We start from the raw sequence: 18,183 nt of genomic DNA on the forward strand, positions 1-18,183 counted from the left end.
TACAAAAATGTACAATCTGACACTAGGAGAACGGAACATGGAGACCAGATCAGGAACTGGGTGGAACAATCAGGAAAAAACAAACACGTTAACAGAAGGATCCAGATTGAGAATCATAGAGTTTATACACTGCAACAGGGTTGGGGTAGAGCAGCTGTGGCAGAGGGAAAGCAGAGCAGCTGAGGGAGGGAGAGTAATTTACCCAAATAGAACTAAACAGAAATACAAAGAAACCCTGGAGAAATATCTAACTGAGATCTAACAGAAAATTACTCAAAGTACAAAAAAACCCAAGAATAAACTAGGAAGCTAAATACAATGAATGAACTAATAGTACAAGGAAATGAATTAAGGCATGGACTAAAGAACATAAAACAAAACAGCAACCAAATGGTCAAAATACACACACAAATGAAATTCAAACCCCCAAAAACCACTGGATTGTGACATAGCAGAATACAGACAAATATGAAAAGCTTTTGGGAATACAATCCCACTTTCATTTGTTAAACATGAAAAAAAATTTAAAAAGAGAATAAAAGGCCAGACTTACTAGAAACTGTTAAATTCTTTTCAAAAGGTAGATATTGTTGCAACATGTTGAACCCACCTATTTTACTCAACAAAGATGTAAATGCACATAATACTGGTAAATTGAAAGAGCGATGAAAGGTCTGGGAACTAAAATGACTTCTCAGTTTTTACCTCCACTCCAGCAGTCCAACCCTGGTGTATGACTTACTGCAAGTGAAACCGCCTCCAGAGCCAACCACGTGACAGTAGGAGTGCGTGGAGGTTCACGTGCCCTTCAGCAGTTTCCTAAATTCTGCTGCTATAAAGAAAATTAGAACTTTTTTGATTGCAGTACATGCTTTTGCGGGGGTGCTGCATGAGTGTGAGGACTGTCCCCGAAGGAGTCAGACGGAGCCCAGCAGGGAGCCCAGCAAGAGGTAAGAGGTCATTAATATATTGTTGTTATTATTATTGCTGTAGTTATTTTATTTATTTATTTCTATTTTATTGTTTTTGTTTGTTTCGTTAATAACTGTAATTTGTCAGAATTGTTTTATTTTTTATTTTTTATTGAGATTGTTATACTTCTGCAAGATGATCGAATCAATGTGTTTAAGTAACTTTAGGGCTGGAAAACATTCCCACTTTGCAGGATTCCCTCCTGGAAATGCAGCTTTACTTAGATCCATGCAGAATTTAATGCCATGTGTTCTGACAGCGCTGAACCTAGCAGCCTTATTTCCAGCTCCGACAGTGTTCACCCCAGAGTACAATAGCTGCCTTCCGGTTAATTGAACTGTCTAATTGGCTCCGCAGGAATAATGGCGTTTAAATAAATAAAAGCAGCTGCCTCGAATTAAAAGCTTTTTGGTAAGGTAAGTTTTATATATATATATGTGATGAATATATAGTAATGAATATCCGTGAACTCTGGCAAACACTTTGTTTTTATTTTAGAGTTATTAATTAATTCAGTTTTTATTATTTACCTTATAAATCTATGAGATGAAAAATAAAAACAATGACATGGCTTTGGCCTTAGTTGGAATGAACTGAAGCAGAGGTGATGAAAGAGGCAGAAAGAGCAAAGCCTTTAGTTCATAGTTGGAGTCTGGAGGATAAGCAACAACTCACTCTCACTTAGAGAAAGTCAAGAGTCTGTCAGCAGCAACATCAGGCTGCTTGAAAAGGTAGAGTGGACCTACACACACACACACACACACACACAACGGTGGCTGTTCGAATATGTCAACAAGCAGATATGCAAGTCACAGTGGACACGCAGTAGACTCGCTACATTTACTGTAAAACCACAGATTTATAATTCACCTGTAAATCTAGCGGCCTCTTCCTCAGTCAACCACCGCCGGTGGATGATGTGCTGCCTGCTCCTCAAACATCCACAGGACAGTATGTGCGGCAAAACCATAAGTTGAGTGAAGGTTGGGTGTTGGAGGAAAATGTTTCACAGCATGGTGTTTATATTGGCGCCCTGCTGGGAGAAAGCACACATTATTCTCTCTAGATTTATCTTCAGGCAGATGGAGCTTCCATTCACACTAATAAGTAAAGACGCTGGTTCGGTCAGGCAGTTGGCACACTTTGAACGGAGCAGCTCATTTAAAATCCAGACAGTTATGTAAAAACTGAAGGTAAAAGACTTTTAATGACAATTTTTTCTTCCTCCGCAAGCGGAAGCCAACTGGGGGGTGTGGGGGGTTCCCTCGTCGGTCCTGGGGTTGGTCGTTAAGTGTGAACATCTGTGTTTAAAATACATTCATACCTTCACGAAAATGGACAATATGATCACTGCTTCAAATACAAAATGCATTAGGTTGTATTTCTAAACCTACTGATGTCTATTTCGGAAGAAAAACCTTAAAATCCATGTTTTGTTTTGTTTTCTTGATAAATCCAGGATCAACCACATCTAGTTAGAGCGTTATTGATGGTTAATTACTTTTTGTTATTGCCAAAAAAGTGCCTTTTAAGCTGGCAACCTTAAACTTCAATTTAATGAAGAATTGGTCAATAAATAAAGTTTTACGGTAAGCATTTCCTGTAGGAGTAAAAAATTCAAAAAATTTTTTAGTATTTGCCCCCATCTTGTTTTGCCCCAGTTAGTAAACAAAATATTTTCAATCCATGTTGATTTTTTTCAATCCTAAAAAGAATGAGCCGTTGTTTTGTCTAACCACAGATCTGAGCAACAAGACTTAAATCTGGCAATTTCAAATCTAGCAAATATGGCAGTTTTCAGCTTAACACAATGACAAAGCTTGCAGATGAAGCTATAAAAAAAACTCCGAGGCTATTAGCTGGAAACTTCTCATATAATAATATATAATGATGGGGCATCATGATCCACTGATAGTTTTTATGTTTTGACTCTCTTCAAATGTCCTACAATACTTCGACCTAAGAAGTTCGATTATTTAATCTGACATTGAATGAGACCTAATCTCATTTACCGTTATTTTTATTTATTTACGTCACAGGACACTGATCCCCAAACTAAAGCGTGGCCCTTGGGAACCCCTAATGCTCCGGACGGAAAGTGGACATAAATGAAAATGCAAAGAATAAGGGCGGATTTCTAAAGTTTCAGGGTTGATGTTATTTGCATGTCAAAAAAAAAACCCACTATGAAGGGCTGAAATTCTTATACCGTTAAAAAAAATCCGTGTTTATATAGCACGCGTTGAAAAGTAAGACGTAATCGGACAGTGTTTTAGTTTATTTGTCAGCCTGACCCATCGCCATCGCTGATGATCAAATGGACAGAAAACAGTGTTTTAGATGATAGATGGGCCCATACTTGTGTGATTTGGAGGGAGTTTTTCGCAGTCGATGATCAACATCATACAGGCTTTTGCTTTTTTTCGTATTAATTTGACAAAGGTGAGGCCCTATATATCAATAACGCGAGGCGTCAGGACGGGATTATGAAACGGTTCGTATAGTCCTCCAATTGGGCACATGAAGACTAACAAAGGAAAAACAGCGGGTGAGGAGTCATATCCAGAGGTAGATATTAAAGTAGGGAGAGGGCTCCTGGGAAACCTCTGCTCTGCGACAACTGGAGGGCCACAGAAAGACAACGAGGACCAATCACTGTCTTCGTTGCTTTCACACAGCAGATAGTCTATAGCAGCTTGTGTGTGTGTGTGTGTGTGTGTGTGTGTGTGTGTGTGTGTGTGTGTGTGTGTGTGTGTGTGTGTGTGTGTGTGTGTGTGTGTGTGTGTGTGAGAAAAAAACCGAGTCCCCCCTTCTGAGCCCAGAGAGTGTACTGCACAGGCGCAGAACGCAGCTTGGGCTCCGGAGAAGCTGAACGACTCTAAACAGAACCACACACCGCCTCTGCAAGCGGACTGCTGCAGCTTTCGGCACTAGAACCCAGAGCCGCGCGTGAGCACCTCTCCTGCCTGCGCGTGCAGCCGCTGACTGAGGGGGGAGACAGACAGACAGACAGATCATCGTCATCATCAGCAGAGCGCGGGGATGATAGGTGTCCGCATCAGGTAGGCTGCAATGGAGCGGCGGCTGTTCATCAGCTGCCATGGAAATTCATTAAAGACCAGAATTTCTGTTGGTCTCAGGCGGCGTGATGATCAGAGCAACGGGTATAACAGGATTATATCAGGGTCACAGGCAGTCCTGTGGTCCAGTATCAGAACTATCTGATATGGAAGCTCTGAATCTGACAGGGAGACATGGGGGAAAGTCACGGAACTCCAGTTTCTTTATTATTATGAATGTCATTCAGGGTTAAGTCCAAAATAATTCATACCTCTGGTAGATTTAGATTTCAAATTATTTTCATTAAAACATACCAAAAAGTAACCAAAACGTTGTGTCTGATAGGAATTAATATTGACATCTCTCACAAGACTACAAAACAATTTGAAAGGAGTTTAAATAAATAAAAAAACATATATCCGTTTTTATTAACATTTTAATAAAAATGGCCAGTCAAAACTTATTTTAACCCCTCTGAATGATCAATAGAAAAATGTTTTCAGACAAACCATTCCTAAAACTGCTGAGCAGCATTGATGAGTTAACTTTGGTGATGAGCTCCCATTCTTTAAGGCTGAACGGCCACCTTAGGCCACCCTAATCATTGGCTCCCTCCACAGATTATCTATCAGGTTCAAATCGATTTGTGCCTTTAGTGCGTTTATTATTTATTTTTAATACCAATGTTTGTTTTTGGGGCCTAGAAACTGATGGCCATAGGGTTTGATGCGGCAGACGTGGTCAACAGAACCATGCAGAATCCTTATGTGCAACTTGTATATTTGTTATAGTTAATAATAGGCTTTGGGGAATATTTAAATCAAGCAGTCACTGCAGAGGACGTACCACATGACCTCTATAACATTGTTCCTTTACAACATGAAAGATGCATGTTGATCAGTAACAATAATGTTTGCTGCACAGTGAGAGCTTTTTCCTGTAGAGAGTTTTCCAGATATGTAAGACGTGTCATTGGTAACACTGTTTATTACTGCTGCACAGGGTACTACTTCTTCTTCTTCACTTAGGCTGTAATGTTTTAAAAGCAGCCAGCTTTAAAGCAAACACTTCTCAGCACCAGAAGAAGGCACAGTCCAGACTCCTTCATGGATCGTAGACATATTTAAATGACCTGTTATGTTCTGAACATGCAAAAAAAAAATTATTTTCATGCTTTTATATGTTTTTATCATGTTTGAAGCAACACAGCTTGCATAAACATGTTCATGGTGACAGGGAGAAAAGACGAGGGTGGTTCACACAGCTTGGTTATACTGGATCAGTGAAAGGCCTAGATTCCCAGTGTGGCTGTTGCTGTGTCAGCTGTTATCTTTATTAGCTTTCACAAATGTCTCCACTAGTTTATATTGGGAGCTTTCTGGTTCACTTTCTTGGCTTAGAGAGTGACCGTTCTGTGTATACAGGGCCACTGTACCAACAGTCAGCCCTGAGGAATAAACAGCAGCAAGCTCTCAAGGCTGGGAGACAGTAGCAGCGATTTAACGTGAACATACTTTGCGCAATTTTTGTTGTATTTCTAGGCATGTTTGCTGGGTATTTTATTTGAGAGATAATAAATAATATGTTTGAGGTATAATAAAATGGCCAGTGAAGATAACTGTAAGTCATCATGCAGCAGCTTCAACATAATCTCAAAATCGTCATTTAAAATTTTGCTTGGAAGAAAAATCATTCAAATATCTTATTTATATTATATATTAAGACTGAGCAACACCCAGGAAAGAGAGCGGTTACCATCTAACCCCCCGAGCTGCAGCAGGAGAGTGAGGTGACATGGACACAGTTAGGGTCCACGGGTTAAGGTCAGTCCGTAGTGTTTCGCTGGTCACTGGCAGCTGTATTCCAGCAAGGATACAGTATGTGAGCAGGATTTGCACTTAAGGTTCTGACCCAAAGATTCAGTAACAGATCTAAATAAAAGCTCTCTAAAAAGCTGGGATCTGCCCGTTGAAAGCCGTGATCATAGGTGGGAGTTTATCAACATAGAAAAAGTGTTCATGTCAGGTTCTGATGTTTGATAAATGTTAATTGGTTCTGTTTGATTTTTTGGAGACACCTCACCTGATGCTCTGACTTTAAACAGACCAAACAGATGATGAAAGGCTTGTTATCTCTTATTATGAAATTTAATCTGAAGCTAAAACCTAAGAAGACATTTTTAGGTGTAAGATGTGAAACTTTAAATTGTGATTATCTGTCCTTCACATACAACAAATTTTTTGTCATGAAGAACCAGAGCGTATAAAGAACTGCTGGATCATTATTTAAAGGTTTAATGTCTATAATTAAAACTGTAGACCTCTCTAAACATGGTAATTCAAACATTTTTTAACTAGACATTATTAACAGAAAAATTTCCCTCCACAATTTTAAATGTAAATGTTTTATATATTGATGTTCCAGAGTCAAGAAAAAATGTTTTTATTAAGTTACTTTATCTTAATAATATAAACAAAGGTAAATGTATGTTGGGTAATTAGCAGTTAAAGTCAAACTTAAAGTTGTTCATTAACAGTTCCTATGCTAATATCAGGAGCTTAGTAGCTGCAACACCCAGATTTGACCATCAGACCATCAGAAGATTTGATGTACTTATTTTTTTAAATGCAAAATTTGCAAAGGCAAAAAGGACCAAAAAAATTAAAGTATTTCAAAAAAATTTTTATAGCATTTCAGGTTATCACTAAACTGTGGAAAGTATTGCTAATGTGTCAATCTAAATTTAAAATGAAACTGTAGTTTGAAAAAGAGCATATTTACAAAATAAATATACATAAGTGTAAATATGTATATATATTTTTTAATGATTAATAAATATTTTTTTTATTTTATGAAGCAAAGACAAAAACTGCAAATAACACAGTGAAAAGTTTTTTTTTTTCCATTTCTATCTATTGTCATTTAACCAAAAAATAGATATTTGAGTTGAACAAAACCAACACAAACACACTGTTTACTAACTGCTATCTGTGTAAGATGATGAAAACATTGGGACAACAAAAACTCCAGGTGAAGATTACTGAGGAAGCTGCCGTTTCACAGACCACTCCTGTACAAAGATATTTCTTCAGAGTTAGTAGTCAGTAAGTAAACTCTTGCCCATACATTGAATCTACATATGAGAACTGCATGCGATGGCATTGGGGTAATCAAGAAGCTGAAAGGAAAGCGAACATTCTTTTTGAAAAGAGTCCCGTTTCAGGTCTGCTGCACAATGACCCCTCCTTCGACCCCTGAGCTATCTGCTCACTGATAAGTCTGACAGCTGAGTATTTCTGTAATGCTGCAGAGATGCTGCAGGAAAAGGCTTCAGCTGTGACGGATGATCGTGTGAGCCGGGTCCAGGCCGGTGGGGAGACGAATCTTTTTCCAGACCAGTCACAACTTGGCCCGTCCACAGCTCCCAGCGCTCCCACCTCTGCTGGGCCTGACCAGGTACAGATACAGATGGTAGCTGTTGGCAGACAACTGTTGTGACTGTACTTAAATAAAGAAGCCATTATTTTTCATTGGCAGCCAGAGGGTCTTTTAATTAGAAATACTTAAACCTGTTAGAAGTACAAACAGCACCAGAAGTCTACTTGTAATCAACTATATTCTAAATATTCATTTCACCAGGCCCCAGTTAGTGCCCCGTTGGAGTGTATATCTATTAAATTAATATTCATAATTTTTTTGTAACTCGTTCATTTGTGGGCATGTGAAATGCAGCTGGATTGGATGGTTTGAATTATGCAGAGGGATTTTATGCTCTCTTTCAGAACATTGCGAACATCAAGGTGGTGCTTCATGAGAAGGAACTGTGGAAGAAGTTCCATGAGGCTGGAACTGAGATGATCATTACAAAAGCTGGAAGGTCAGTAAAACGCAAATTTTTAATGGTCATTTAGGGAGTCCAGAGTTGTCCCTTAGAGATTTAGATGGGATGCTCCAGGTAACTATCAGGAGCATGAAGTCAGTGGAGAGTCAGTAAGTGTGTGTGTGTGTGTTCTTCTACGTGTTGCTGAGTGAGAACCATTTTTCGTATTTTTATCGCAAAGTGAGGACATTTTCCTGGTCCTCACTTTTTTAAATTCCGTTCTTGGGACAGGGGTTAGGTTTAGGACTAGGGTATGAATTGAGTTATTGTTCGGGTTAGGGTTAGGTATTAACTGGTTAGGGTTAGGGTTAGGCACTAAAAATCAAGGAAAATGAATGGAAGTCAATGGAAGTAACTGAAAAGTCCTCATAAAGATAGTAAAACACGGATGTGTGTGTGTGTGTGTGTGTGTGTGTGTGTGTGTGTGTGTGTGTGTGTGTGTGTGTGTGTGTTCTTAGAAAAGTAGTTTCATTCTTGGTAAAAAATAAGGATTACAAATGATAACATCTTCTTACAGTGGTTTATAATTGGTTATTGATGATGGTTAAACTGGTAAAAGTGTTAATTAAGCTCTAGGTCAAAAGCTCTGAAATTGCAGTAAAGGTAGTAGTGTTCAGTGGTATTCTTTCATGCAATCTTTAATTGAACTTTAAAAAATATATTTTACTGTAAAATGTGAAGTTAAAGTAACATGAAACTAAAGTTGGAGAAGCATAGCAGACAAAGAAATGTACATAGAAATTGCATAGAGTGGCAGAGCACCTCAGACCTATATATAGCTACACAGTCACAGTTGTACTTGGTTATTTTCCAGGGCAAAGAAACAAAACCAAAGGCATGCCCTCAGTGTCCTGGATTTGTAAATCATAAATAGTGATCCAATTCAATTATAAACCCTTTGCTGAAAGAAATGATTTTTTTCTGCACATCAACAGAAACATGTTTAATGTTTCATGTACAAAAAGCTGCTCACATTCGTCAACATTTATGGGAAATTGTGGGGAAAGTGATAGTTTGTCTTTGTGATGTGAATGATAGCTCTCTGCAGCCACTTGTGAGGACAGTTAAAATTACCTGAGAGCACTTTTCTCTTTCAAGAAAAGACAGAAAGTTCTTGCCACATTCTTAATTGAAACCACAAATGACTGCTTGCCTTGTTGGATTTAATACGGCCTGAGGATTACGTAGTGAAGCCTTTGGACATTAACCAGAGAATGAGAATACTCAAATCGACCTCTGCCTCTCATTCCTTACTGGATAATTTTTTCCAGTCAAAGTAAAAGGTCACAAATTTTATCTTAGTGCTGCATAACTATAGGGGCCAATTTCTCTCCATAATCCTTCAGGTGGTTCTGAGAGTTCTCAAAGAAAGGTTGATTTTACATTCAAACATTTTCTGATTAGTGTGAGTAGAACAATTAATGTGTCATCATGTAAAACTGGAAAAGGTTTCCTCAGTTAGACAGCTAATTGTCTCAGATGTGTCGTTCTTACATCTACATGACAGGACCTAAAATCATTTCTGTGTAGAAACTGGATCTGTTTGTCTTCTAAAGTGTCCTGAGATTACATTTCTTGTGAACTGATGCTAAATAAATAAACTGAACTGAATGCATTATAGCAAACTGGACTGCAGTGGATTAGGTTATACTGTATATGCAATGTGGGACTTTTTGTGTGCAATTTTTCTACTCTTGAAAAAAAATCCACAACAATGCTGTTAATGCTTTATTTATTAATAAGTTTGGTATTAGTTTAATGGGTATTTTATTAAATCTATACATCAAAACCACTCACTTAAAATGCTTCAACAAAGCAGCTGAACCTTTCTGCTTTCAGAAAAAGTTATTGTCAGAGTTAACAATACATTTTTTTCCAAAGGTTTTAAAATGTACATTGCAAGGTATGTTTGAGAAAATAGGTCACCTGGACCAAGTTTTAGACACTAATAGTCCACTGAAGGGATTTATAAAGTGCACCATGACAGAAAGTGCAATCAGAGTAAAAGAGGGTCCTGGTTTGGTTTGCTATCTATGAAGTGTGAAGAGGGTCAGTGCAGAGGTGGTACGGGAGGAAGGACAGATGCAAACCAACACTTTCAACATTTCTCCAAAACCAGCTCAGCTGTTTTCACTAACAGCTCCAACTGGGTCGAAGATGGGTCATGATTAGTGTCACCATCCAGGCATAAACCTCTCTTTTCTAAGTACACACCAGAACTTTTCCCTCACTCTCCCTCTTTGAACACAGCCCGTCAAATAGCAGCAGCAGCAGGATGATAAGAGAAATCCGGCGCCCTCAGTAGGCCTGAGTACTACATTTGTATTGCTCCATCAACCCCCCCAATAATTCTTTTGATCTGGCGGTGGTGGAGATTCCCAGAGTAGGAGTGGATCACTGGAGGCCCTACACATGTGGGACTGTTGGGAGAAACAGCTGGCTGGGCAGAGAAACTCTCACACACACACCCTGACACTGATATCACTCACGTACACTCCAACTGCCATTTCTCATGCTTCTCTTACTCACTTAGTCACACCACCAAATGTATGTACATCCTCATATTGTCTGTCTTTAAAAAACAGTGAACCTGAACTGACATTTCAATATACGTGTTAAACTGCCAACATCTCTCAACACATGTCCCTGTATGAGCACTGCAGTGAAACCATAAAGATTAGAACAGTTACACAGACACAAAGTAAAACTTTTTTTGCTGTCCTGTCGTTCTGAGCTTCTACTTTGTGCTTTTTTCTCCACATTTATGTCTAGAGTTTTATTGTCCGTCTGGGCAGAAAAAGGGACCATTGTCAGTATATAGTGAATAAATGCAAGTCTCAAGTTTACAACATTAAATGACATTTCAATAAATACTTTGAAGATTTCATATATTCAGGTATCATTTCTACAGTCAGACATTCACCCTCAGAGCATTGAATTATTATTTTAAAAATTTTAAGATTTGTCCACACAAACAAGCAATTTGACTTTATTTCCACTTTGCTCTCAATAAAGACATTTTAAATATAAATATAAATGAAGGGGGAAAAAGTGAAAGCTTTTTTTGTTGTTTTATGTAAATATGTATATAAACAGTGCTTTACAAAAGAGGAAGACATGGTTCAGTTGGTTCAAATATGCATGGTATCGATCTGGGTACTCTGACTGTTAAGTGTTCATCAGAGAGACAGCCTGGGGGAAGAAACTGTCGCGGCTGGTTTTAGCAGATAATGCTCTAGAATGCTGTCCAAAGGTAATAGTTTAAACAGTTTGTGTGCAGGGTGTGTGGGGTCTGTAGAGATGTTAGCTGCCCTTTTCCTGATCATTGACCTGTACAAGTCCTGGATGGAGGGAAAGTCAGCCCTGATGATTCTCTCTGCAGACCTACTGTAATTGTCATTGTAGTTTGGACCTGTCCTGTTTTGTGGATGAGCCAGACCACGCTGAGATGGACAAACACAGAACAGACTGAATGATGGCAGTGTAGAAGATGACCAGCAGCTCCTGTTGCCACAGGAAGTACCGTCACTGTTGGGCCTTCTTCTCAACTGTGTCTGTGTTAGGACCATCTCAGGTCCCTAGAAAGGGTGTTTCCTATGAACCAGAAGTGACAGTAGACACAGTGCTGTTGAGGATGGTGAGATGAGACAGTGTGGGGGGAGTTCTCCGGAAGTCCAGTGTTCACTATCTTGAGCAGGTTAAATTCCAGGTGGTCCTGACTGCACCAGTGGATCAGCCGATCCACCTCCTGTCTGTACGCAAACTTGTCATTGTCCTGGATCAGAACAATAACAGGGGTGTCATCTGCAAACTTCAATCTGCTCCCATGTTTTGCTTGACAATATTTGGCCACTCTACCTTCCGAACGTTCTTCACATCTATCAGATTGTAAGAACGTCTCTTGTCCACATCCCTCTTCAGGTGACCCTGCACAATTTCTTGTCATATTTAGTTCTGAACTGTGGCTAAGTCATTCCCAAACTTATTTTGTGGATTTTGTCATTTGTTTGGACTCACTGTGATCCTGAACAGTAAAATTCCTCTTCATCTTCACCTTTCTTGTTGACTTCTGAAGCTATTGGGACAAACCTGACAGGTATGTAGAACTGTTCATGACCCCAGGGCATAATGCTGCCACCACCAACTGGTTATGTGCAGTGCTGACTTGAGTTCCAAACCTACCTTTTTATATTGTGGCCTGAAGGTTGGTTTAATCAGATCTTCCACAAGGTTACGGGAGATTTTAGATAGGCCTGAATATTTTTTATGGAAAATAAAGATTAAGTTTAAGCGATCCTACTCCTTACAACACAACCAATACCAAAAAGAATTCACAGTTTTTATACATTTGAAAATGATTTTTTCCCTTTAATTACCAGTGGAAACATCTGCAAAATGTCAATACTACTTCTAGACAGAATAAATATGTTGGTCAAGTGTACACAATTTTTCCTGATTCACACCTTTGTACAATAAAATCCCTTTGATCCTTTTGACCTCTCCAAACTATGGTGTTAGCCAGAGGAGGCTGTGGCAGCTGAAGTCTTTGTCAGGTTTCTCAGATTCACTATAACTGATAAAAGGTGTATAGCCAGGAAGACTGAATGATGAAATTGTTTCAGCTAAATACAATAAACTAATTGCATCTTTATTTTGTTTAATTTTGTTAGTGTTTTTTCTTCTGTTTTTAACTTGAATAATACAGGACAGGACTCCTAGGTGCTGTGGTTGGTTGCTTTGTTGCCCTGCAGCAAGAAGATTCTGGGTTCAAATTGTAGCCTGGGCTTTTTACTGCATGTAGTTTACAGGTTCTCCCCATGCACACATGCAGTCCTTCTGCAGTCCAAAAACATGACAGTTATATGAACTGGTCCCTCTTAATTGTCCTGTGTATCTCTGTGTTGTCCTGTGATGGACTGGGAACTAGAAACTATGTCTAAGGTGTACCCCACCTCTCTCTCAATGACTGCTGGAGATAGACAACAGCCCCTAACCCAACCCCACCGCCCCACCCACGTGAACCTACAAAGATTATGGGGGAAATAGAAGCTGAATAGATAGAACCCACAATTTTCAAAATGCAAGATGACTATTCTACCCAATGAGCCACAGTCTTAAGCCTTTAAAATCTATATAAACTGTGATGTCATGTGAAACATGCTCTTTGTCATCTTATTTATATCTGTTCATTTTTTTCTTGTTCTCATTTCTCACATAAACTAAATTTTAATACGGTTGGGGGTTCCTGTTTTAACTGTCAAAAATAAAAGCAAAATAAGTTTAGAATCTGATTACAAAACTTAAGACTATTTATGACTTAAGACTGTTTATAACTGCAGTCAAATGTCATGTTCTGCTTTGTAAAATTCTGGTTCTGTTTAAGCATGTCAACAATTTAATGTCAACATCTCTGCTGTTAATTTGGCTATACTTACCTTAGGGTGGTCATCTAGCAAAGTAAGAAGTAACCCTGCTTATCTCAGCTGCACCAGAGCTGGTCTCACCCGTTGGTTACAGCAAGTTCAGGAGCAGAACTGGGATACAGAAACATCTCAGCATTATATATTTTTGATACTTAGTGTATTAATATTTGGTTTTCTTTTAGTTTAAAGCAACAGAAGAGGCAAACCTATCAATAAGAGCTCCACACAGAGACAGTCACCAAACTCTTGCTTTCAACAGAAAATATTGGGATTCTATTCTGCATTTAGATAGTAAAGTTTGTCCTGACGTTCCTCAGTTTGTAGAGCATCACTCCCAGCTTCAGCAACTTCTATTTTAGTTTCCAATTTCTTTACTTTTCATCATTCTCATTATTATTATGATGATGAATTCTTTGATTATGGTTATGACCTCTATAACACTACACCAGTTTATGTATTTAGGTCAGATCATGGAAACAAGTACGGCAAAGAATTGGCTGCTACCCGAACCTTAGCTGATGTTTCTGTTTCAGCAAATTTATGTAGTCTTTTTTTATTTGTTATAAATGAAACAGTTAATAACTGGTAAATCCAATAAGCCTGTGAAACTAGTTGTCTTTTATCTATAAAAATGATAAAGTAGCTTTAGGTTAGGTCCTATTTTTTTTTTTTTTCAAATGCTTTTCTTGTAAAAACCAACATGTAACCTAGCAAACAAAACATGTCTGGGATAATTAAGATCACATTTAAAGATTTTAGGGGCTGAGTTAGTGACCTACCTGTTGGAGGACAATCACTGGCCGCCGACTGAAAGTAAAAATGTTAGTTGAGTAGATAATATGAACAGCTAGACCGACATTTGGAGGCAGGATCTGCCTGATAAAAAATATTTATATTCTTTTACTATTGCATTTATTAACATATTCATCTGCATTTTATTTGCCAGGCTTAACTGAGTCACTTCCACATTTAAACAGAGAGCCAAAGCAGAGCCTCACCTCCCCCAATGAGGTAGTTATGACCATATTCTCCAAATCCAGACCCACATGTCTTGGCACAAGCCTCCATCTGCTCTGTCTGTGTGGTGTGAGTGGAGTCTGAGACGAGCAGAGGTCTGTTTTGAATGTTCCCCTAAGATTAACCTGTCTTTCAGCAAGGATGATAGCAGACCTGATCTGTCCCGCTGATTGGATTTGAAGCCTCAGAGAGAGATTTAAATTACCTGCCTTCAATCCCTCTCCCTCCCTTGGCCTAACGTGAGAGAATATTTACAGTAATATGATCAGCGATATGAGCCTTTGAAGATCAAGAATTGCACCAATCAGAGGAGCAAGTATGAAGATGGTTTTGTTGCTTTCCCATCCTCCCAGATAGGCATGGAAGCCTGCTCTGAATGTGCTGTCCAATGTTTGAATGCGTCGCTATGGGCAATACCCACGGATAAACTGCAGGCCTTACTGACTGCAACCTCTTAAGCAATGACGAGCGGGCTGTTTAAACTGTCCGAGCTGGGTGCCATTAAAAACCACTTAGGGTTTTATAAGAAGGCGGACAGCTCTTTGTAAAGTTTCCTTTAGTGCAGAAGGAATGAAAATGTTTTTGGTTTCCCAGAAAAGGTCAACAAATGTGGCTGCCTTCATGTGTTTTATAGACTTTACTGCTGTATTAGCATATTCTGCCTCTTGGTCCTGAAGCATTAAATGGGTAAGAGATAATCCCACACTTTCCCTGAGGTTTTCCCAAAGCTGTTGTAAAATTGAAGGGAAATGAAGCATGTTTTTTTTAACTTTTTTTACAAATAGAAATCTGAAAAGATGTGGCCTGCATTCCGTTGTAACACCATAATATCCTTTGATCTCAGCAGGTTTGCAGTTGTGCCGTCCTCATTACATTTTTAGATGACAGATTAGACAGGGCTCTGTGAGCTATGTTCAAAATTTGTTTTACAAACTAAACTTTATGCTTCCCTGACCTGTCTTCTGTGTTCCTTGGTTTTCATGATGCTGTTTTGTAATCTAATGTTCTATAACAAACCGCTAAAGGCCAGAAACAAATAATCAGGATTTCTACTGAGATTAAATTACAAACAGGTGGACTGTGTTTACTAATTAAATGACCTCTGAAAGCTGTTGGTTACGCTGGATTTTATTTAGGGGTAGCAGAATGAAGGGGTCTGAATGCAAAAGCATGTTTCAGATTTTTGTTTGTTAAGAAATTGAAAACCATGTATAATTTTCCTTAAGATTTACAATTATGCACTACTTTGTTTTGGTCTTTTTAAAAAAACAAGCAAAATAACAGATTAAAGTCATTGATGTTTCTGATATTAACTCTGCTGGATTCTGCTGGAGATAGGCACCAGCTCCCCCGTGACCCACTATGGAATAAGCGGTAGAAAATGACTGACTGACTGAATGACTGATGTTTCTGATTGTAACACCTTATGCCCTTTGCAAAACTTTGTAAATGGCTGCCTGCAGAGATATACTGCAGAGTAAAATTTTAAGAAAATGGATTCTGTTACATATTTCTTGTTATAATATGTGCAGAAAGCAGCCTGCATCTTATGTTTAGGGAAGGTTTGCTATAAGTTGGAATAACAGCATTTTTTCACCCACTGCAAAATAATCAGATATTCAACTGCACATTTACTGGTAACAAACATGACCAACACAAATACACACCTATCTGTCTCATCCTACACACTCCGTTCCATAAGAAGACAGAAGAGCCTCCGGAAAATTACCAGCCACAGAAATTCATTGCATCATAAGAAAGCTGATGTTATTGTGCTGGAATACAGTTTTAAATAATAACATTGTATGATTTAAATTATATGTAGCTTCATTCACAGCATAGTCATTCTACAGATGGAGCTGTAGAATGTGTTGTATGGTTCTAGTTCTCATTTCTTCTCTTAGATCCAAAACATCGTTGGAACCCGCATTTTATCATATGCTCCATCTGATTGTTAGATCTGGATGGAAACATGGATGGCTGAAGGGCCTTTCTGCATGGAGTTTGCATTTTCTCAGAAGGTTCTCAAGTGCTCCAGCTTCCTCTGGCTGTCCAAACCTACATGCTAGGTTGACTGGTGTTTATAACTGCCCCTAGGTGTGAGTTTGTGTGTACATGATTATCTGTCCTGTATTTGTGTTGCCCTTTGATGCTGTGGTGTCCAGTCCAGGGTTTCCTGCAAGGCCTGATCAGGCAGATTGATGCAATGAAGGAATAATTAAATAAATGTAGTTGTTATGAATAGGACCTTGAATATATGAATAAACAAAAACGAAAAAAAAAAAAACAGCAGCTAATCATTCAATCAAGAGCAGACAGGAAATGACCTTAATGCCAGTTCAGATGGTATGATTTCTGTATCTGAAGTCAAATCCTTTTGGAAATTTTCATTCTGTTGAAAAGTGTGTCTAATGGTCTGCTTTCTATTTTTTCAACAGGAGGATGTTTCCCAGCTACAAGGTTAAAGTGAGTGGCATGAACCCCAAGACCAAATACATCCTCCTCATTGACATCGTCCCAGCTGATGACCACCGCTACAAATTCTGTGACAACAAATGGTAAGTCTGTTGTACCAGAAACCCTCCCAGCAAATATTGGATAAATTACAAAACAATTAATGTCAGAATTCCATAAGAAATACATTGAAATTTGTCTCAACTAAAGATTAAAGCAGCAGTAAAAACTCACTCCTGAATCAACCAGTGTTTCCCACCAGTGGCCTTTGGTTGGTATCATCAGTTGATATCAGCAAGTAGAAAATAGTTCTTTATATGAACAACATATTTGGTTTTTACACATAAAAAATACAATGATAGAGATCCAGCAAAGACAGGCGTATACTCAATTTACCTGCAAAAAGATGTGTTTCAGCCACTGTTGCACAAGTAGGTATACATCTGTTCTCTTCTTGTCATCCCATTTGGTTTACTCAGTCATGTTACCTATTGATAGTAGCAAGATTAAGGCAAGATGCATGTCCTATTAAAAGGAAGCAGTGACTCAATCTATTGAATGCAAATGATGGAGACCGGATTACGACGAGGGGCTGAATATTTAAATTAAATCATCTTTATTGGTCATTGCACATGTACATTACAACGAAATTTGTCCTCTGCATTTAACCCATCCCTTATAGGGAGCAGTGGGCTGCCATTGTGCGGCGCCCAAGGAGCATTCTGGGGCTAAGGGTCTTGCTCAGGGACCCAGAGTGGCAATCTGTGGGATATGAACCCGGCTTCTTGTGTCCCCTCTGGAACACAAACCTCCTGTTCTAACCACTAGGTCACCACTCCCTTTTTTTTTTCATGTTCAGTCTTCTTATCCACTGTATCTATCATCTGTAGAAGAATCAAAAGTCCCTTATTCCCCAAAAAAGTGTTGCAAGGTACTTTGCAAACTAGAATTGTTTTGAGTCAGAGATATTGTATATATTTACCTCTTTGTTTATTCATGTTCAGGCTAAAAAATAGCTTTTTAGTAGCAAATTTTCAACTAATAATATTCTCTACTTCATAAACATGAATGGCATTTCTTAGGTTTCTTTCAAATCCACATGTAATCCCTAAAAAAGCTAAAAACACAAATGTTCAGCTTACTATAGTATAAGACTTTCACAGAACAGCTGGATCGATACTGAAATTAAATTACACACATGTAGACTGTATTTACTACACAGGCGTTCCAAAAGCAATTGGTTGCATTATACTTTATTTAAGGGTATTAGTGTAAAAGGGCATGTCAACCATGACAGCCCCACAACATCCAGAGACTTGAGGTGCTCAGGGCGGATCTCATCCACCACCGAAGCCTTGCCACCACGGAGCTTTTTAA

The 18,183-nt window shown here is 38.7% G+C and overlaps 1 protein-coding gene and 1 long non-coding RNA gene across 6 annotated transcripts in view; one reads left to right on the forward strand and one right to left on the reverse strand.

Annotated features, from left to right (window-relative positions):
• Positions 1-16,125, reverse strand: part of LOC124883840 — a 31,903-nt gene extending 15,778 nt beyond the window's left edge. Inside the window, exons 1-4 of one of the 2 annotated variants that reach the window (XR_007042333.1) lie at positions 16,020-16,125; positions 13,348-13,446; positions 1,843-2,005; positions 1,450-1,714 (exon numbers count right to left, since the gene is read on the reverse strand). This is a non-coding gene — a long non-coding RNA (uncharacterized LOC124883840). Of the gene's footprint in view, positions 1-1,449; positions 1,715-1,842; positions 2,006-13,347; positions 13,447-16,019 lie in introns of those variants that run through there. The other variant, XR_007042335.1, reaches the window with a different exon arrangement.
• The window catches only part of tbx4 (T-box transcription factor 4), a 42,238-nt gene continuing 24,930 nt past the window's right edge, over positions 876-18,183 (forward strand). The window contains exons 1-5 of one of the 4 annotated variants that reach the window (XM_047391227.1): positions 876-950; positions 7,030-7,136; positions 7,256-7,488; positions 7,815-7,909; positions 16,791-16,910. In XM_047391227.1, coding sequence (XP_047247183.1) covers positions 7,345-7,488; positions 7,815-7,909; positions 16,791-16,910 — 359 coding nt within the window. In that variant the 5' untranslated portion in view covers positions 876-950; positions 7,030-7,136; positions 7,256-7,344. Of the gene's footprint in view, positions 951-3,829; positions 4,035-7,029; positions 7,489-7,814; positions 7,910-16,790; positions 16,911-18,183 lie in introns of those variants that run through there. The other 3 variants (XM_047391226.1, XM_047391224.1, XM_047391225.1) reach the window with 3 other exon arrangements.

The sequence above is a fragment of the Girardinichthys multiradiatus genome, chromosome 18 (assembly GCF_021462225.1).
Source record: "Girardinichthys multiradiatus isolate DD_20200921_A chromosome 18, DD_fGirMul_XY1, whole genome shotgun sequence".
NCBI lineage: Eukaryota > Metazoa > Chordata > Actinopteri > Cyprinodontiformes > Goodeidae > Girardinichthys > Girardinichthys multiradiatus.